At 40.8% G+C, this 20,325-nt stretch overlaps 1 protein-coding gene across 1 annotated transcript in view; it reads left to right on the top strand.

The window, feature by feature from the left end:
• Nucleotides 1-20,325, top strand: part of LOC112055637 (lateral signaling target protein 2 homolog) — a 78,892-nt gene that overhangs the window by 4,969 nt on the left and 53,598 nt on the right. The window contains exon 2 of the mRNA XM_052889052.1: nt 19,633-19,773. Coding sequence (XP_052745012.1) covers nt 19,633-19,773 — 141 coding nt within the window. The remainder of the gene's footprint in view (nt 1-19,632; nt 19,774-20,325) is intronic.

Raw genomic sequence — 20,325 nt, 5'->3', positions numbered from 1 at the left:
ACATCCTAAGATCCATACAAACTTTCGCGTTTATTATATTAGTAGAATAATATAGTATTTCAAACAGTGCATGTATTAAAGTAATTTAACTTAGGTCTCTTATTTCTTTGCTCTTAAGTGTATCTAGGAAGCAAAAAGATAAAATGGTTTTGTCCACAGTTATTGTTAAGAAATCTTTCAAGATTACACAAATAATGATAACATTATCACTACAATATAATATTTCTTGTGGACTTTTGTAATTTGAAGGACTTCCTCGTTATCTAAGTTTTTTATTAAGTCTATTTTGTCATATTAGTATAGGTATCTGTTCAAGAATGTCTAACAGTGGAATTCATAGACATTGTAGGGGCACCCCCAGGGGATCATTTAGCTGCTGAGTGTCGAATTTAGCCTCTATTTGTTTGAGAATTTGACACTCAGCGGGTGAATGATCCCCTGGGGGTGTTCTAGAACGTCTATGAATTCCACTGTAAGTTTAGCAAGAAAAAGAAAAATTTACTTGTTCTCTTTCTATACAAACAGTGGCAAGAATTATACAGCCTCCGTGGCGAAGTGGTATGCGCGGTGGATTTACAAAACGGAGGTCCTGGGTTCGATCCCCGGCTGGGCAGATTGAGATTTTCTGGATTTGTCCAGGTCCAGCTGGTGGGTCCTGGTGGTGGCTAGTTACCACCCTACCGGCAAAGACGTAACGCTAAGCGATTTAGCGTTCCGGTACGATGCCGTGTAGAAACCGAAAGGGGTGTGGATTTTCATCCTCCTCCTAACAAGTTAGCCCGCTTCCATCTTAGACTGCATCATCACTTACCATCGGGTGAGATTGTAGTCAAGGGCTAACTTGTAAAGAATAAAAAAAAAAATACAGGTTAAAATTGGACTTGTCCCAAAATGGGACTTTGGCTAGTTGTTGATAAGTAGACAAACTATATGAGGCTTAGATCGAAAGAAAGGTGTTGTTGTTTAAGCTTGTAATTAATGCTAGCTATTCACTATCCGATAAAACTGATCGTCTGTTGGTCGTGACGTGCATGACATCATGCCAATCGCGACCAACACATGATCAGTTTTATCGGACGTCAAGGAGTTAGCGCTGCAGCCATGTGGGCTTATCGGCTGGTGAGTGGCGAGCATTACAATCTTAAACAACACCTGGACCTTGGGTGGAGAGCTTGGCAACTACGTTCGTAACACTCCAGATGGTCCGCGCGGGCCGGGGGGCGTGTAGCGATGAATGAAAAACTGACGCATCTCACTTCCCCGCACGCACGATTTCACACCCGCCTTTCCCCCCGTCGCCCGCATATCATGGGAGTGTGAATAGACTTATGAATATAGCACAAATCATTCAATATAGTAGTCTTGTAAGTTCGATGCAACAATTTATAGAAGTTTTTTTTTTTATTCTTTACAAGTTAGCCCTTGACTACAATCTCACCTGATGGTAAGTGATGATGCAGTCTAAGATGGAAGCGGGCTAACTTGTTAGGAGGAGGATGAAAATCCACACCCCTTTCGGTTTCTACACGGCATCGTACCGGAACGCTAAATCGCTTGGCGGTACGTCTTTGCCGGTAGGGTGGTAACTAGCCACGGCCGAAGCCTCCCACCAGCCAGACCTGGACAAATTAAGAAAATCTCAATCTGCCCAGCCGGGGATTGAACCCAGGACCACCGTCTTGGCCAGACTATAGCACAAATCATACAATAGTAGTCTTGTAAGTTCAATGCAACAATTTATAGAAGTAAAACTATTTGGCGACAATTATCGGGTTATTGGTTAAGGTCGTTCGTCTGTCCTTGTCCGGCACACGGTGTTTTGTATGTTCGCATCTCGTTCTTGCACTTTCACTTTTTTACCGCTTTCTCAATAGCCTCGGGTGAAACTCGGCCGTTTTGCCAAATGTTTCGCGAATGTTGTTGTTTCTTTGGATATCGGTGTTTGTTTATCTATTAACTTCTATCTCTTAAAGCCTCAATTTGACGCCACAGTGGTGGTTATGCAAAAAAAAAACGGAAGTCCTGGGTTCAATCCCCAGCTGGGCGGCTTGAGATTTTCCTAATTGGTCCAGGTCTGGCTGGTGGGAGTCTTTGGGCTAGCGTGGTGGACTAAGGTCTAACCCCTCTCATCCTGAGAGGAGACTCGTGCTCAACAGTGAGCCGTATGAATGAAACGTCAAAAAAAGTGCCTATTGCACGACGCACTGACTAATCGACCATCATTGTGTTATTAGGTCTGGCAACAATGTCGTCGTCGTCGTCATCAACCCATATTCGGCTCACTGCTGAGCTCGAGTCTCCTCTCAGAATGAGAGGGATAAGGCCAATAGTCCACCACGCTGACCCAATGCGGATTGGCAGACTTCACACACGCAGGGAATTAAGAAAATTCTCTGGTATGCAGGTTTCCTCACGATGTTTTCCTTCACCGATTGAGACACGTGATATTTAATTTCTTAAAATGCACACAACTGAAAAGTTGGAGGTATATGCCCCGGACCGGATTCGAACCCACACCCTCCGGAATCGGAGGCAGAGGTCATATCCACTGGGCTATCGCGGTTGGCAACAATATACCTGTCAGTAATTCGATATCAGTTAGAGCAATGTGCCTACTGTTATTTTCAAGAACTGACGCTGGCTCGTACCTATAGTATGGCATCTCAGAATTGATAAGGCCAACTGAACTGAGGTTGTTGGTGCATTATCTTGGCTACTTGATTATGTCTATGCAAGTATTCGCCTTTAGCAAGGTGAGAACACCCGGACACAATATGCCTGAGGACTCCCCAGGACGATGACAACGTCGGAGTATGCGAGACTAGTTTCGAGCTCATACAGGGCCCTTATTCATGAACCGGTTCTTGCAACGCGGCATGATCCATTGTGTTTAAAATTGTGAGTTTTATCCGTGTTTTATAATCTATACTTCTATACTTATATTATAAAACTGAAGAGTTCGTTTGTTTGTTTGAAAGCGCTAATCTCAGGAACTACTGGTCTGATTTGAAAAATTCTTTTAATATGAGATAGCCCATTTATCGGGGAAGGCTAAAGGCTATATATTATTTCCGTATTCCTACGGGAACGGGAACCACGTGGGTGAAACCGCGCGCGTCAGCTAGTAAATTAATATTTTCATACACGCAGAGTTCTAAGAAAATTCTCTGGTTTCCTTACGATGTTTTCCTTCACCGTTTTGAGACACGTGATATTTAATTAACTTAAAATTATATATATGTAATTGCATATGCTGAGCTGTACACCCTTTCTTTTTTAAGGGTTAGAGACAGACATGCTGTTTTTAGTTAAGGATACTGTTTGTAACTTTTAAATTTGAATAAATTTATTTTCTTTCTTTTCTTTCTTTCTTTCTAAAATGCACACAACTCAAAAGTTGGAGTTGCATGCCCTGGACCGGATTCGGACCCACAACCTCCAGAATCGGAGGCAGAGGTCATATCCACTGGGCTATTACGTATCTCACCAACATAGCAGTTGTATAATTTCATAGTTTGTTACGTGCCTCTAATGAGTATAAAATCGTGGTTTATCATTAACATGAAACGTTAGGCCGGTTCATATCTTTTGAGATGCAGTGACGTACTCATATAAGTTACAACTAGTGGACGCCCGCGACTTCGTCCGCCCTTGAACCTCCTTAATCCGGCTCTATCGCAAAATCAGTTCCTCCCTCCTAAGGTACCTCCCTGCCAAATTTCATCTTTGTGTGTCAAACTGTTTTCAAGATTTCGCAATTATATATTTATACTAGCTGACGCAGCGCGGTTTCACCCGCGTGATTCGTGTTCCCGTAGGAATATGGGGATAATATATAGCCTATAGCCTTCCTCGATAAATGGGCTATCTAACACTGAAATAACTTTACCAATCGAACCAGTAGTTCCTGAGATTAGCGCGTTCAATCAAACAAACAAATTTCTGCTTTATAATATTAGTAGAGATTTACCAACTACCTATTTGTTACTAACTAGCCCTTCGTTGATATCATAGAGTACGTAGATGACATTGACTAGTTGACATTGTGGTTTTTGTTAACGGCCGGCGTCCACAGATCCGCATCATATTGCATCGGATGCATCGCATCGCATCGCAACGGATAATTGGACGCGTACCATTACAACGGGAATTGATTTGACGTTAATTATATTAGGTAGCTAACAAACGTCAAAGTTAGTGAATTGGCCGGAAGGTCTAAAACTCTAAACTGACCCGGCAATTGAACCCAGGACTTCTTTCTTGAAAACAGCACTACAACTGTGCGTCAAACTAGGTAATAATAATAGGGATGATGACAGTTTTTTAAATTGTATGTAAATTAGGAGTAAAGCTATCTGCGATCATTACTTTCGGAGCTATAGGGATTTAAAGGGTCAGATTTGCGGCACTGCCGCGTATCCCTGAAAAACGCCCCATACAAAATGGTAGGATTTAATGACGTCGTAGGTTCATAAGATCGTTAGATTTGGATGGGCGTTCAAACAAAATTACTAATATCTTTGTTATTTGTGCGTTTATGTTTATGGTTCATAATAATTATATTGAAAAATGTCACATTTAATGTAAGGAAGCTAAAACTGTATGAATTTTCATCTAATTACGATAAAAGATTTTTAATAGATTTTGAAATTTTATAATCTTATTTATTTTGCAAATATACAGACAATCTTTGCTTCTTATATATAAATCAGTTAACATCGTCCTCATTTAACCGAGTGTATCATAAAAATCAATATATTCAAACCTAGTCATCATCCCCATTGAACCCAGGACTTCTTTCTTGAAATCAGCACTACTAACTGTGCCAGAGAGGTCGTCAAACTAGGTAATAATAATTCTTTTGCGGTATTTTTCTTTCGTTATCGCCAGTCTCCACGCTAGAGGTGCGGTGGGCGATCGATATTATAACGAACTAGCAGACGCCCGCGACTTCGTCCGCGTGGAATTTAGTTTTTCACAAATCCCTCGGGAACCATGGATTTTTCCGGAATAAAAAGTAGCCCATGTGTTAATCCATGCTATAATATATCTCGTTACCAAATTTCAGTTAATTCGGTTCAGTAGTCGAGGCGTCAAAGAGTAACAAACATTCATATTATCAAAACCATCAGTTTTCGCAAATCTCGGGAAACCATGGATTTTTTCGGGATAAAAAGTAGCCTATGTGTTAATCCAGAGTAAAGTCTATTTCCATTCCAAATTTCAGTCAAATCGCTTCAGTAGTAGCGGCGTTAAAGAGTAACAAACATCCAAACATCCATACAAACAACCGTACAAACTTTTGCGTTTATAATTTTAGTAGAATTTTGATGCCTATCGCATGTTTCGGTGCGTTCATAGCTTGCCTTTGACGTTATCGGTTATTATTAGTCGCGTACTTTATAGAAAGTAGGTACCTAAGGCTATTTTTACCCGACTGCGAGAAGGGTTATGTTTTTCGCGCGTATCTTGTATGTATGTATGTTTGTATGTATGTAATATTCTTTATTACCTCATATCTCATATCTTCCAATCCGCGGAACGGATTTACATAATTAAGATATCATTAGATTCGTCTTAATTACCCTAGTGTTCTTAGATATGTAAAGTTAAAAAAATCTAACACGACGACTGAGACGCTATAAGTAAACTCGAGGTGAAAAAAAAAACATTTTTTTTTTATTCTTTACAAGTTAGTCCTTGACTCCAATTTCACCTGATGGTAAGTGATGATGCAGTCTAAGATGGAAGCGTGCTAACTTGTTAGAAGGAGGATGAAAATTCACATCGCTTGGCGGTACGTCTTTGTCGGTAGGGTGGTAACTAGCCACGGCCGATGCCTCCCATCAGTCAGAAATTAATAGTGTGTCTTTTATTTCGCACGGCTTTTACGTTTTTTCCTTTTGAGCAACGGAACCCTAAAAATATCAGTGATTACCTAGATATTAGTTAGACAGTTCAAAACACCGCCCGTATGTACTTAATTACATGTTTAGTTAGGTATTTGGTTCATATGATGTCATACTATACAGTCCGACGATCGATGGGTGTTTTCGAACGTCTCGGTTATAGTTTTTACAACTGCGCAAATAAATAATAGCTTTGAATGGGTTTTTACCTACGTTCTATTTAGGTTTTTATTGAAATGTAGCTTTTTGGTTTGCTTGAAAAAAATATTCGATTTGAAATGAAATCATTTTAGTTAACTCGAGTACCTAGTTCTCAAAATAATGTTTACAATGGTCTTTTTTTTATTTCTGATTGTCGGTCGTTATGTCATCGTCAGGATCGTAACGGACGTTTTTACAATCGGCGTTGGGATAGGGGGTCTTTCAATGGTAGCTGTAACTTCGCATTGCGGTCGAAATATTATTACTGTCCAAGATCATCCTACTAATGTTATAAACGCGAAAGTTTGTATGGATGTTTGTTACTGTTTATCGCCGCTACTACTGAACCGATTTGACTGAAATTTTGATTGAAATATATTTTACTCTTTTTGATTTTTTTTTTTAATTCTTTACTAGTTAGCCCTTCACTACAATCTCACCTGATGGTAAGTGATGATGTAATCTAAGACGGAAGCGGACTTACTTGTTAGGAGGAGGATGAAAATCCACACCCCCTTTCGGTTTCTACACACGACATCGTACCGGAACGCTAAATCGCTTGGCGGTACGTCTTTGTCGGTAGGGTGGTAACTAGCCACGGCCGAAGCCTCCCAGACCTGGACCAATTAAGAAAACCTCAATCGGCCCAGCCGGGGATCGAATCCAGGACCTCCGCCTTGTAAATCCACCGCGCATACCACTACGCCACTGAGGCCTTCAACTCTGGATTAAAACATAGGCTACTTTTCATCCCGGAAAAATCCATGGTTCCCGCGGGATTTGTGAAAAACCCTATGCGGACGTCGCGGGCGTCTGCTAGTGCGAAATAAAAATAATTTCGCACCAATGCAAAGTCCAAAGGATATTATAATATGCCGGGACTGCATCTAACGCCTCGAGGGCCGAGCCGAGTGTCGTTATAAGAATTGTTATGCATTGTGTGTAATAGTTCACGCGGTGATCTCGTGCTCTCTGCGTATTCTATCTTACCGTCATATTTTTAGGGTTCCGTATTCAACAAGGAACCCTTTTAATTTTCGCATACCTGTCTATCCGTCGATAGTTTAGCGCCGATATCACATCACACTAATATTATAATAGCGAAAGTTTGTGTGTGTGTGTGAAGCGAACTATATTTAGGTTTAAAGTGCTAATTTTTATTAGTATCCTTTGCTTAGTACGTGAAAAAACACACAGCAGTTTATTAATGAAATTAAAAAAAACTATTAAAGCTAAATAGGAATTATAATTAAATAAGTTATAGTCGACCAACTAATAATCCGTGAGGCCGTGATAGCCTAGTGGATATGACCCCTGCCTCCGATTTCGAAGGATGTGGGTTCGAATCCAGTTCGGGACATGCACCTCCAACTTTTCAGTTGTGTGCATTTTAAGAAATTAAAATATCACGTGTCTCAAACGGTGAAGGAAAACATCGTGAGGAAACCTGCATACCAGATAATTTTCTTAATTCAATGCGTGTGTGAAGTCTGCCAATCCGCATTGGGCCAGCGTGGTGGACTATTGGCCTAACCCCTCTCATTCTGAGAGGAGACTCGAGCAGTGTCTACCAAACCATTTAAACCACTATTCCAAGTCGGCATTGGTGAATTACAACTGCGGAACCCGCATACTGCACGTAGCCCGACACGCACTTGGCCGGTTTTTTGATTGCATTGTAAACACAATCGTGACGATAGTGTTAATCCGTCATTTTTGTGAGCTTAATCTTAATTCGTTTTTTTATATAGATGTGCTGTATAAACACACATGATGATGATGATGGTTAGTTCATGTGGCTTTGAGTCGTGAAGTCTTAGGTTCTTGTAAGGTAACAAAAGAGCTCGGTCGCTAACTATAGGCCTCATAAGAAGGCTCAGAGTCACAAAGCGGGCGATGGAACGAGCTATATTAGGAGTATCTCTGCGTGATCGAATCAGAAATGAGAGAAGGAGAGGAGGAGAGGAGGAGATCTGCAGAAGAACCAAAGTCTCCGACATAGCTCAACGAGTCGCGAAGCTGAAGTGGCAATGGGCGGGGCACATAGTTCGAAGAGCAGATGGACATTGGGGTCCCAGGGTGCTGGAACGGTAGACCCCCCACCAGGTGGACTGACGACATCAAGCGAGTCGCAGGAATTCGCTGGATGCAGGCGGGGCTCAGTATCGTGATGTTTGGAAGTTACTACAAAAGAACTATGTCCTGCAGTGGACGATCATCGGCTGATATGATGATGATATTATAAAACTCGGACAAGTGCGAGTCGGATTTACCCACAGAGGGTTCCGTACAAATTTGCAAGATATTTGTTTAACCTCGGTGGTTGATAAACGATTAGGTACATCATTATCACCATCATATCAGCCGTGGGCGCCCACTGCAGGACATAGGCCTTTTGTAGGGACTTCCAAATATCACGATCAATCAAATATCACGCCATCTGCATCCAGCGAATCCCTGCGACTCGCTTGATGTCGTCAGTTTACCTGGTGGGAGCTCGACCAACACTGCGCTTTCTAGTGCGTAGTAGTGGTTTCGCCATTCCAGCACTTCGAAATGTGCCCCGCCCATTGCCACTTCAGCTTCGCAACTCGTTGAGGTATATTAGGTTCATATCTGGCTGGTGGGAGGCTTCGGCCGTGGCTAGTTACCACCCTACCGGCAAAGACGTACCGCCAAGCGATTTAGCGTTCCGGAACGATGCCGTGTAGAAACCGAAAGGGGTGTGGATTTTCGTCCTCCTCCTAACAAGTTAGCCCGCTTCCATCTAAGACTACATCATCACTTACAATCAGGTGAGGTTGTAGTCAAGGGCAAACTTGTAAAGAATAAAAAAAAAAAAAAAAAAAATATAATACTTTATATTTATTCGTATCATTATTACCAACTGATCAGTTGATAAAAAAACATACAGCGGTACATAGAATTTTCTTATTTTTAGAAGTCAGGTAAATAAGAAATTCCCTCAATGTTTCTAATGAGAGCAATATACACAGTAAAAGAACATAAATTAGATCGATTATGATGGACTACTTAAGTTACCGTTCGCACAGTTGTAGAAATTCTCTCCCGCTACGGCTTCGTCGTGCGTTGACCTCTTTAATTAAGGGCTGCGCACTCGGGTGGTTCAAGGTAAGGCAACCGGTACGTTGCGTGCTGATATGCCTTTATATAAACTGGCAGGGTTTATGGAGGACAGCTATAGAGGCACACATGTACTGCCTACCCTGTAGGCATTACGAAACCGTATTGGAGAGCAGACCGCCAACCCGCAATGAAGCAATGCGGTGGGCCTAAGCTCCTCATCATTTACAACCCATATTCGGATCACTATTGAGCACGGGTCTCTTAAAATTAGAGGGGTTAGTCCACCACGTTGACTTCACACACGTAGAGAATTGAGAAAATTCTCAGGTTTCCTCACGATGTTTTCCTTCACCGTTTGAGACATGTGATATTTAATTTCTTAAAATGCACATAATTGAAAAGTTGGAGGTGCATGCCCCGGACCGGATTCGAATCTACGCCCTCCGAATCGAAGGCAGAGGTCATATCCACTGGGCTATCACTGCTCGATCCACTACAATCTATGCGTGCTGATATGCCTTTATATAAACTGGCAGGGTTTATGGAGGACAGCTATAGAGGCACACAAGTACTGCCTACCCTGTAGGCATTACGAAACCGTATTGAAGAGCAGACCGCCATCCCGCATTGAAGCGATGCGGTGGGCCTAAGCTCCTTATCATTAACAACCCATATTCGGCTAATCTAAAATCACTCATGCTACAATAGCCCTTATTACATGACAATTTTATAATTCAGTATTCTGATATTAAAGAAAGAAAAGCTTAGTATTTCATAGCCTGACCCAGGGACTCGAACCCACGATCTTATAAATCGGAAGTCACATTGGTTAATAACTAGACCAAAAGGCAGACTAAATTATAATATGTACGGTAGCTCTTTTTTATACGGCTCCCGTGGCGCAGTAGATTTACAAGACGGAGGTCCTGGATTCGATCCCCGGCTAGGCTAAGTGAGATTTTCGTACTGAGTCCAGATCTGGCCGTGGCTAGTTACCGGCTCGATCCCCGGCTGGGCCGATTGAGGTTTTCTTAATTGGTCCAGGTATGGCTGGTGGGAGGCTTCGGCCGTGGCTAGTTACCACCCTACCGACAAAGACCTACCGCCAAGCGATTAAGCGTTCCGTTACAATGTCGTGTAGAAACCGAAAGGGATGTGGATTTTCATCCTCCTCATAACAAGTTAGACCGCTTCAATCTTAGATTGCGTCATCACCCATCAGGTGAGATTGTAGTCGAGAGCTTATTTGTAAAAATTAAAAAAAATATGTTTCAAGTAGGTTAATAATATAGTTTGTCACCCTATTTGCCGTATGCAATGTCGAGGTCGGTTTAATGCGTGATACCAATTGAAATCCCAACTGGTGCACACGAAAATAACCTTTATTGTGAATGCAGTAAGAGTGACAGTTTGTTGTCGATAGCGATAGTAAGTAAATATCTCTATTTGGCACTGATGCGTCTTCGTCGCGCAGTTTATGCAATTTGTTTCGCGTAATGGAATGCAGTTGATTTTTTTTTATTTTGCAGTATGTATTTCTTTTTTAGAATTTAAACTATCGTGAGTGTTTATATTATTTGATTATGCACGGCATAATCCAAACTGAGTTTGGATCGTGCCGCGTTGCAAGAACCAGTTCATGATTAAGGGCCCCGTATGGGTTCTAAACTATTTGGGCATACTCTGATCTTTTATATCACGTGAGTTTTAGCCGTGTTTCTTAATCAAATAATATGCATTTCTTTTTAAACAGGTGTGTCTTTAGTGACGTGCACAAGTTTTTTAGATAGGGCAAGCACTCATCATCTACTTGTCCTTTTACCACTTAAGCTTTAATAATGGTAGTCTGCTCGGAACGTCAATTTATTATTTATTTATTTATTAAAAATATCAAAACATAAAAAGGTAAATTAAACGGACAACCACAAAAATCACAAAGATTTGACTTGATACTTAGCGTAGATCTGCAACTAAGCTTAAAAATAACTTTAATTATAATAATATTTTATCAACTAGAATAATTAAATTAGAATAATTAATTAAAATTTAATAACTAGAATAAAATATAAAATGGGAAGTTTTGAAAAACCTCGGTAGGTCACGAAATTATTAATTACACCCTCAATCAAGTCAACAATATTCTCCGCTTGCATTTGAGACCCCACTCGAGTATATTTGCAAACATTCGGTTGTTCTTCCCCACTTTCAAACGGCTCAACCGCTTTTCATCAAACATGTCTATAGTGTTTTTCAGATAGCATGGGTACGGTGACTGTTCGTGTCACTTTTGAAAGTTTGCCGCGATTCACGATAACAGTACGTATTATAAACGTCAACGTTGGTCTGGGTAAACACCACTAACTTCCAAATTCCCCAATAATAAACCCAATATTTTCACAGTTCCTAATGCTTCTGAAGTCGGTTTACTTGATCTTATTTTCCCGAATATCTTATAAAAATCAATATATTCAAAACTAGTTGTCATCCCAATTCGCTAGGCAACTCGTGCTTCTAATTTCGGAATTCAATTGTTATTATAGTTGGATCCACGTGACGGTAGTTTCTTGATACTTGTTTACTTTTTGCTATTGCGACCTAGAAATGATTGATTGAACTTTCGATATTTTTTTTGTCTTGGCAACAGCTCTCGTCTTTGTGTATATATTAGGTTCAGTTTATAGTTAACTTTTCTTGTCTATTGTCTATGGGGTTTTTTTTATTCTTTACAACTTAGCCCTTGACTACAATCTCACCTGATGTTAAGTGATGTTGCAATCTAAGATGGAAGCAGGCTAACTTGTTCGGAGGAGTATGAAAATCCACACCCTTTTAGGTTTCAACACGACATCGTACCGGAACGCTGAATCGCTTGGCGGTACATCTGTGCCGGTAGGGTAACTAGTCACGGCCAAAGCCTCCCACCAGCCAAAATTACCAGATGTCTGAAATGAGGAGATCCACAGAAGAACCAAAGTCACTAGATCTAGAGATATCACTAGAGCTCAGCGAGTCGCGAAGCTGGATCAATGGACAGGGCGCATAGTTCGAAGAGCCGATAGACGTTGGGGTCCCAAAGTGCTGGAATGGCGACCCCGCACTGTTGGTCGATCCTCCACGGGGTGGCGCTGGATGCTGGCGGTTCGAGACCGTTTTGTTTGGCAAAAGGTCCATGCAAGAGGCCTATGTCCAGCAGTGGCCGTCCATCGGCTGATAATGATGATAGTTAAATTTTCTTGTCTATGTCGTTATTGTATCAGCCCAGTGGATTGGACCTTTGCCTGTGATTCAGACGGAGTACGTTCGAATCCGACATGCACCTCCAAATTTTCAATTATGTGGAATTTTTATTAAATATCACGTTATAACGGTGAAGGAAAAACATCGTGAGGAAACTTGAGAATTGTCAATTTCTTTTTAATTCGTTACATGTGTGAAGTCTGACAATCCGCATTGAGCGGGCAATCGGGAATGATGGACTGTTAGCCTAACCTGATATAGAGACCCTGGTGGTTGGAAGTCTATGCAAGAGCCCTATATCCAGCAGTGGATGTCCAATGTTAATGATGATGATGATGATGATGATGAGATAAGTATTTTTAAGCGACGTGCTGTTACATCCCTAAATTCTATATTCATAGTGCAGAGCTGTGACACAGATATAAATGTTCTGTCAGCAATATATATGCTTTATAAACCGTAGCTCTGCCCCTAAACATTCAGTCGTTCTGGTGATTAGCCGAATTGCTGTCCAGCTACGGACCTGGTTTATGCCCGCCGGTCTGGACTAAGTAACAAGGCTAAGCCCCTGGTAACACTAGCCGCCTATAGACCCTTTGCAGGTCCTCGCGAGTCGCGAAACATAGTGATCCACAGTAATAGAGCTTGTTGTCGAACTATAGTTAAATTATAAACAATAAAGTTCAGTTTTAGTTAATAAAGTGTTTTTTTTTATAAACACCGATAAGCCGAAACTAACAGTGCGCTTACAGGCACTTAGAAGTAAATTTCAAAAATCCGATGGACTACACGCTTTGATTGAGGAAAAAGTACCTACGGGATTCCCCTAAAACAATACTAAATGTCGACATTACGAGTATCTAAAGATACGTTCTTAGAACTATTTTAAAACTATTTCCATAACTGGTTATTAAAACTTATCTGTAAGTACATATTATAGATTAAAGTCATCCGACGCGTCTGTCTGTAGGCCTAAAGTCAAAGACATAGAAATAAATGATTTTCATATTATAAACGCGAAAGTTTGTATGGACGTTCGTTTGGATGTTTGTTACTCTTTAACGCCGCAACTACTGGACCGATTTGGCTGAAATTTGGAATGGAAATAGATTTTACAGTCGCGGGCGTCCTAGTCGACATAATTCGTTTGAAGTAGAAACCCAGTTTCCATCCACACTTAGGCCCAAATAACACAAATGATACAGAGCTGAAAATTAGCTATAAATTAGGACAATTAACTCATAAGGCCTATTTCGGCGCAGATTCTAGTGGAGTACCTAATCAAGGTAAAAAAATACAAGAGTTTTCGGACGAAGATGGACAGAAAGGACAGTCGGACGGACGGATAGACGGACATACAGGTGGTATACATAATATACAAAATATTACTATGTTTGTATTTTAAATTATGCGCGCCCCAACCTAGACCTCGTCAAGGCCGCGAATGCCTATCTAGATTAAAACAAAAATATTACTTTATAATTTATATATCTGGTCGACGCCTACGACTTCGTTTGCTCGGAGTTAAGCTTTTCTCAATGCCACCTGGTGGAAACTTAAGAGACACTCCAAGTTGGGTTACGCTTGTATAGAAAATTCCTATTCACTCTTTCCTTGATGATGCTTAGATTAATAAATAGCAGAAGAAGACGATCTTTTCAACTAATTGGAGGGAAACGCGAATATTAGCGACTAGTAGACGCCGCGCGGTTTCACCCGCGTGGTTCCCGTAGGAAGACGGGGATAAAATAAAGCTTATAGCCGTCCTCGATAAATGGGCTAACTAAAAATGAAAGAACTTTTCAAATCGGACCAGTAGTAGTTGAAATTAGCGCGTTCAAACAAACTCTTAAGCTTTATAATACACACCAATAAAAAAAAAATCCAATGCGTATCTTTCTTTGGACGCGTATAACCCGTTAGACAGAATTTCATACGAAAGGAGTCCCGGTCCATAAGTATTCAAAACATACGGCGTTAGTTAGTACCTACTTACGAGTAGTAGGTACTTATCCATACCTTACTAGACACGGGCATAAGTTAGTTATTTATGCATATCGTCTCCAAAGAGTAAAAAAATCTTTTGTAGGTTTGGGTGTACTCTTCTATAACAAGGTCTTCAAGACGGGGATGGACCTGCCAATGCATAACTTTAAGCAATGTGTTAAAAACATTTGCTTAGTCGAGGTTACTACACCATCGATGAGTTCCTTAATGACAAAGTTGCTTAGAGGCCGTTGGATCAGCTTCCACCTTCACACAGGAAGTAAAACTAAAAGAAATTGTAATGTTGTCATAAATTGTAATTATAATATTATTGTATGTTTTTTTTAAAAAAAGAGCAACTGTTCAGTTTCTTGCCGGTTTCTTCTCAGCAGAATCTGCCTTCCGAACCGGTGGTAGAATCTTTACAAATAGTTAACTGACGTATCAAAAGTGCTTGTATATACTGAGCCTACTTGAAATAAATGTTTTTTTTTTGATACGAGCTATGTCACAAAAAGCCCTACTATCAATTATACGCCTTTAGGTAACGCGTGAACGCTGCCTTACGCAATTTAACGCTAATTTCGCAACTGCATCTTGCACTTGGCCGTATTGCGAATGCAATAACCCGTTTTTGTTAACCGGAGCTCGTTTTTTTTTTGTTTAAATTTTTTGGGGGGAAGTTTGAATCATCACACAACACGGAGACAGTATAAAGTGTCCGGTCGTGTGTGTGTGTGTGTTGGATTTTGTGTGTTTTTGTTGTGTGTTTGTGTTGTGCAATGGATGCAACAATGGTTATATTGTTTTCCACCGCTCATGTGGTTAGTTATTGAATTTAAATATTATATTAACTGCCTTGTTGGTCCAGTATGTGGTTTCGGATCACAATGTCCTGGGTTCGAAACCTGGGTCGGGCTATTTAGCTGAATTTTTTTCTAATGCTAGCCACCCACCATCCAACTAGCCCACATGTCTGCAGCGCTAACTACTTGACATCCGATAAAAGTGATCGTGTGTTGGTCGCGATCTGCATGATGTCATGCACATGTCGATGTACCTACCGTACTTACATGCTTTACGAGCTCAGACTAATCACATAAGGACTTGCCTCGATAGACGTTACTTTGCAAAGTATATGATCAACGATCTAATGCGATTATAAAAACTGTCTCTATAGAATTGATGTTTCATAGTTGTAATCAATGATGTTAAATACTGTTAGATGTGTTTACTAGTTCGTGAAAAATGAGACGCTCAAAAGAGGAAATTTCCATATCTCAATGTTAGTTGTGGTCAACAACTAATGTTATTTAAACAAATAATACCTAAATATCGTCTACAATGTCAAGTTGTGTGTTCAGGAAGTGTAAAAACTATATATACATAAATAAATAATAGAATTAAAGACAAAATTGTGCATGTGTGTACTGTTTTGCAGCCTATTATTAATCGGATCATTTTTTGCGGTGATTTTGTAGGGACGTAACCGATCTATAGTATAAAATTATTATTGTGGACCAACAAAACTACTGTAAAATGGGGCAATTTAAATAATATACGAAATATTAAAACCATTTCCAACGTATTAACAATTGTAACCCACCTTATCACGACCACAACTGCTGTTATCAGTTATTATGTGTAAGACAATGTCAAGACGTTAATAACAATGAAAGAGACGATAACAATGACAAAAATATTTCACACTATAGATTGATGAACCTGTGGTAGCTAGACCTTTGTTTTATCATACCTTGTTTGTCACCCATCTAAAGTGGTGAAATAGGGTTTGAAAGTTTACATTGATTTCCACGCGGACGAAGTCGCGGGCGTCCGATAGTTTAAAATGTTTGTAGAAACCAAAAGGGGTGTGGATTTTCATCCTCCTCCTAACAAGTTAGCTCGCTTCCATCTTAGATTGCATCATCACTTACCATCAGGTGAGATTGCAGTCAAGGGCTAACTTGTACAGAATAAAAAAAAAAAAGTTATCCATATTTATTTGGATTGCTGATTTGCATCCCGCACCTTTCTCACTCCGTTCTTTCCTCATATCCCTTGTCGATGTGTTTAGGTTTAGCGATCATTGACCAGTAACATGGCTTATCCATATACCGGTTATTGACCCGAGTGTAAGCATTGCATTTTTGTATGTATGCCTCGTTGGTCCGGTAACTGCCTCTATGGTCTTTGGTTTGCTATCACGAGATCGTGGGTTCGAATCCTGGTCGGGCTATATGACAATCTAAGTTTTTGACTAAGAAATTTCTCTATCAATTGACAGTTACATCTGATAGTGTCGTTAGTGAATTCAATAATTATTATTAATTTTCACACTAAGCCCGTCAATTCGCATTGGAACATCGTGGTGGGCCTGAGCTCCATATTCCTTCCTATTAGGAGGGAGAGTTATTATACTCGTATGCTTACACTTTTCGACGGCCTCCGTGGCGCAGTGGTATGCGCGGTGGATTTACAAGACAGATGTTCTGGGTTCGATCCCCGGGTTGGCAGATTGAGGTTTTCTTAATTTGTCCAGGTCTGACTGGTGGGAGGCTTCGGCCGTGTCTAGTTACCACCCTACCGACAAAAACGTACCGCCAAGTGTTTTAGCGTTCCGGTACCATGTCGTGCAGAAACCGAAAGGGGTGTGGATTTTCATACTCCTCCAAACAAGTAAGCCCGCTTCCATCTTAGATTGCATCATCACTTACCATCAGGTGAGATTGTAGTCAAGGGCTAACTTGTAACAAATAAAAAGGTGCACAAGTGTGTGCAAGCAAAGTTGCACATTTCCCTCACTCACTAGTCCGATTGGACGGCAGACCGACGTGACCGGTGAAAGATCAGGCCCAGGACCGACGATTACTTGCTTACCGACTGACTTCCCAAGTCCAGGCAGCTATTAATTTTTTTTTTCTTGTAAGAAAAATCCCAATAACGTATTTTTTTTTGGCCTGACCTGGGATTGAGCTGAACAATGAGGCAGTAATTCTACTAATATTTATTATAAACGCGAAAGTTTGTATGGATGTTTGGATGTATGTTTCGATGTTTGTTACTCTATAACGCTGCTACTACTGAAGCGATTTAGCTGAAATTTGGAATGGAAATAGATTTTACTCTGGATTAACACAGGCTACTTTTTTTTCAGAAATAATCCATGGTTTTCTCGAGATTTGCGAAAACTGATGATTTTGATGATATGAAAGTTTGTTACTCTTTCACGCCTCAACTACTGAACCGAATTAGTTGAAATTTAGTATTAAGATATATTATAGCCTGGATTAACACATAAGACTACTTTTTATCTTGGAAAAATCCATAGTTCCCGAGGATCTATGAAAAACTAAATTCTACGCGGACGAAGTCGCGGGCGTCCGCTAGTTCTAATGATATTTTATACCAAAGATGGGACATTAGCGCATTAAAACTGAGGCGGACAAATGTGGAAAATTTACTTAATATCATTTAGTCATTTACTAAACTACAAACGTTATTTAAACAAATCTACTATATAAAAATAAGTCGGGTTTTCCTTCCTGACGCTATAACTCCAGAACGCACGGAAAGATTTTCACGGTTTTGCATTCGTTGGAAAGGTCTCGGACTCCGTGAGGTTTATAGCAAAAAAATTAGGGGTAGGGTAGGGTAAGGTAGGGGTAGGGTAGGGGTAATGTAGGGATAGTGTAGGGGAAGGGTAGGGGAGGGGTAGGGGTAGGGTAGGTTAGGGGTAGGGTAGGGGTAGGGTAGGGGTAGTTGAAAGTTTACATCGAGTTTCACGCGGACGAAGTCGCGGGCATCCGCTAGTATCGTCTATAATGTGTGTTCAGTAAGTGTAAAAACTATATACATATAATGGAATTAAAGACAAAATTATGCATATTGTGTGCACTCAGTAGAGTCGCTAAATTCGGATCACTTTTTGCGGTGATTTTGTTGAGACCTACCTATCTATAGTATACAATTATCATTGGTTAATTCATTGTTTTGTGGACAACCGGTAAAATCGCATGGCCTTCACTTTGGCAACTAGAGCGGAGTGTTGGTGCCTGAAAGACCCTGAACCTAATGCCGGTCTTTTTTCTATAGCAGACAATGATAGTTTAAGTTTAAAAAATATACAAGAGATTAATTGTAACTGTAACACATTGGATTTCTGCAAATAGTAGTAATCCACATAATATTATGATTATTTTCTATTCTTGTACCTATTTAGATTATATTATATCATCTGTATAATGTCATCCACTGACGATCAAGTAAGCTTACATGCAGCGCTAACTGGGCTTATTGGATGGTGAGTGGCTAACATTTTTAGGGAATAAACAAAGTATAATAATGTTTTATCATAGATCTGCTAGACTATTCTGTAATACCTCATTTACACTCTCGCGCGAGCGGCGAGTCCAGCCGCGAGGCGAAATACGGGGTGAGTGTGTAAACAGTGCGTTCATAGTTCGTCTCTGACATCGTAGTAATCTGGCATGGTTCTCGTGACTCATCATTTCAATGCTACACAGAGATACATAATAATCCTGCAGGTCATCATTATCAAATATTTTTGTGACATCCAATGGTCACGTAGCTATGCTGAGCTGGAGCCATGTTCTGGGTTATCCCACATATCGTTGTCCTGGATGTATTGAAGATATTGTGATGTGTGGCATAATTTTGATATAAACGCATTTTTCTTTCTTTCTTTCTGATTCAACAGTCATCATCATCATCATCATATCAGTCGATGGACGTCCACTGCAGAACATAGGCCTTTAGTAGGGACTTCCAAATATCACAATACTGAGCGGCCTGCATCCAACGAATCCCTGCGACTCGCTTGATGTCGTCAGTCAACCTGGTGGGGGGTTGACCAACACTGCGCTTACTAGTGTGGGGCCGCCACTCCAGCACCTTGGGACCCCAACGGCCATCGGCTTCTGGAACTATGTGCCCCGCCCATTGCCACTTCAGCTTCGCAACACGTTGAGCTAAGTCGGTGACTTTAGTTCTTCAGCGGATTTCCTCATTTCTGACTCGATCACGCAGAGATACTCCTAGCATAGCTCGTTCCATCGCCCGCTCGACGGAGACAAAAAAATACTACAACAGAGCACACGTTAACTGGGCTAACAAGGATTAGACATGGCTCCGCGAGCCATTAAAAATAGACTGACAATGATGAAATAAGATTTAAATTTTGTTGTTTCAGAGGGACGACCGTTCATTGCTCGCTCAGTTCTTTTTCGCCGACGACGCCTTGAACATGATAGCTGCGGAGTTGGACTCGTTCGACGGTCGGAAGGACCCCGAGCGGTGTTCCACGCTGGTCAACCAACTGCGACACGCGCAGGTTAGCTACTGTCAGTTTATTGGCGTATCTAGCATTACTTGCTGAGGTGGGCCTGGGGTGGACCCACTTATTACTGAACAGAGTCGAGAATCAGTATAAAAATTTCGTTAACAATATTTGTGGATGCAAAACTCTGATATGACTCGACTTATTTTATTATTTTTTCTTTGTATCTAGGTATCTAGGGTAAGTATCCGAAAAGGTCTTTATATATTTTTCAAAATGTTTATTATAGGTTTTTCCTTATAAGTTGTAATGGTTCGTCGTCATCAACCCATATTCGGCTCACTGCTGAGCTCGAGTCTCCTCTCAGAATGAGAGGGGTTAGGCCAATAGTCCACCACGCTGGCCCAATGCGGATTGGCAGACTTCACACACACAGAATTAAGATAATTCTCTGGTATGCAGGTTTCCTCACGATGTTTTCCTTCACCGATTGAGACACGTGATATTCAATTTCTTAAAATGCACACAACTGAAAAGTTGGAGGTGCATGCCCCGGACTGGATTCGAACCCACACCCTCCGGAATCGGAGGCAGAGGTTATATTCA

The sequence above is a fragment of the Bicyclus anynana genome, chromosome 24 (genome assembly GCF_947172395.1).
Source record: "Bicyclus anynana chromosome 24, ilBicAnyn1.1, whole genome shotgun sequence".
Classification (NCBI taxonomy): domain Eukaryota; kingdom Metazoa; phylum Arthropoda; class Insecta; order Lepidoptera; family Nymphalidae; genus Bicyclus; species Bicyclus anynana.
Note: the sequence above shows the minus strand (reverse complement) of the source record. Positions and strands in the feature narration are given on the sequence as shown.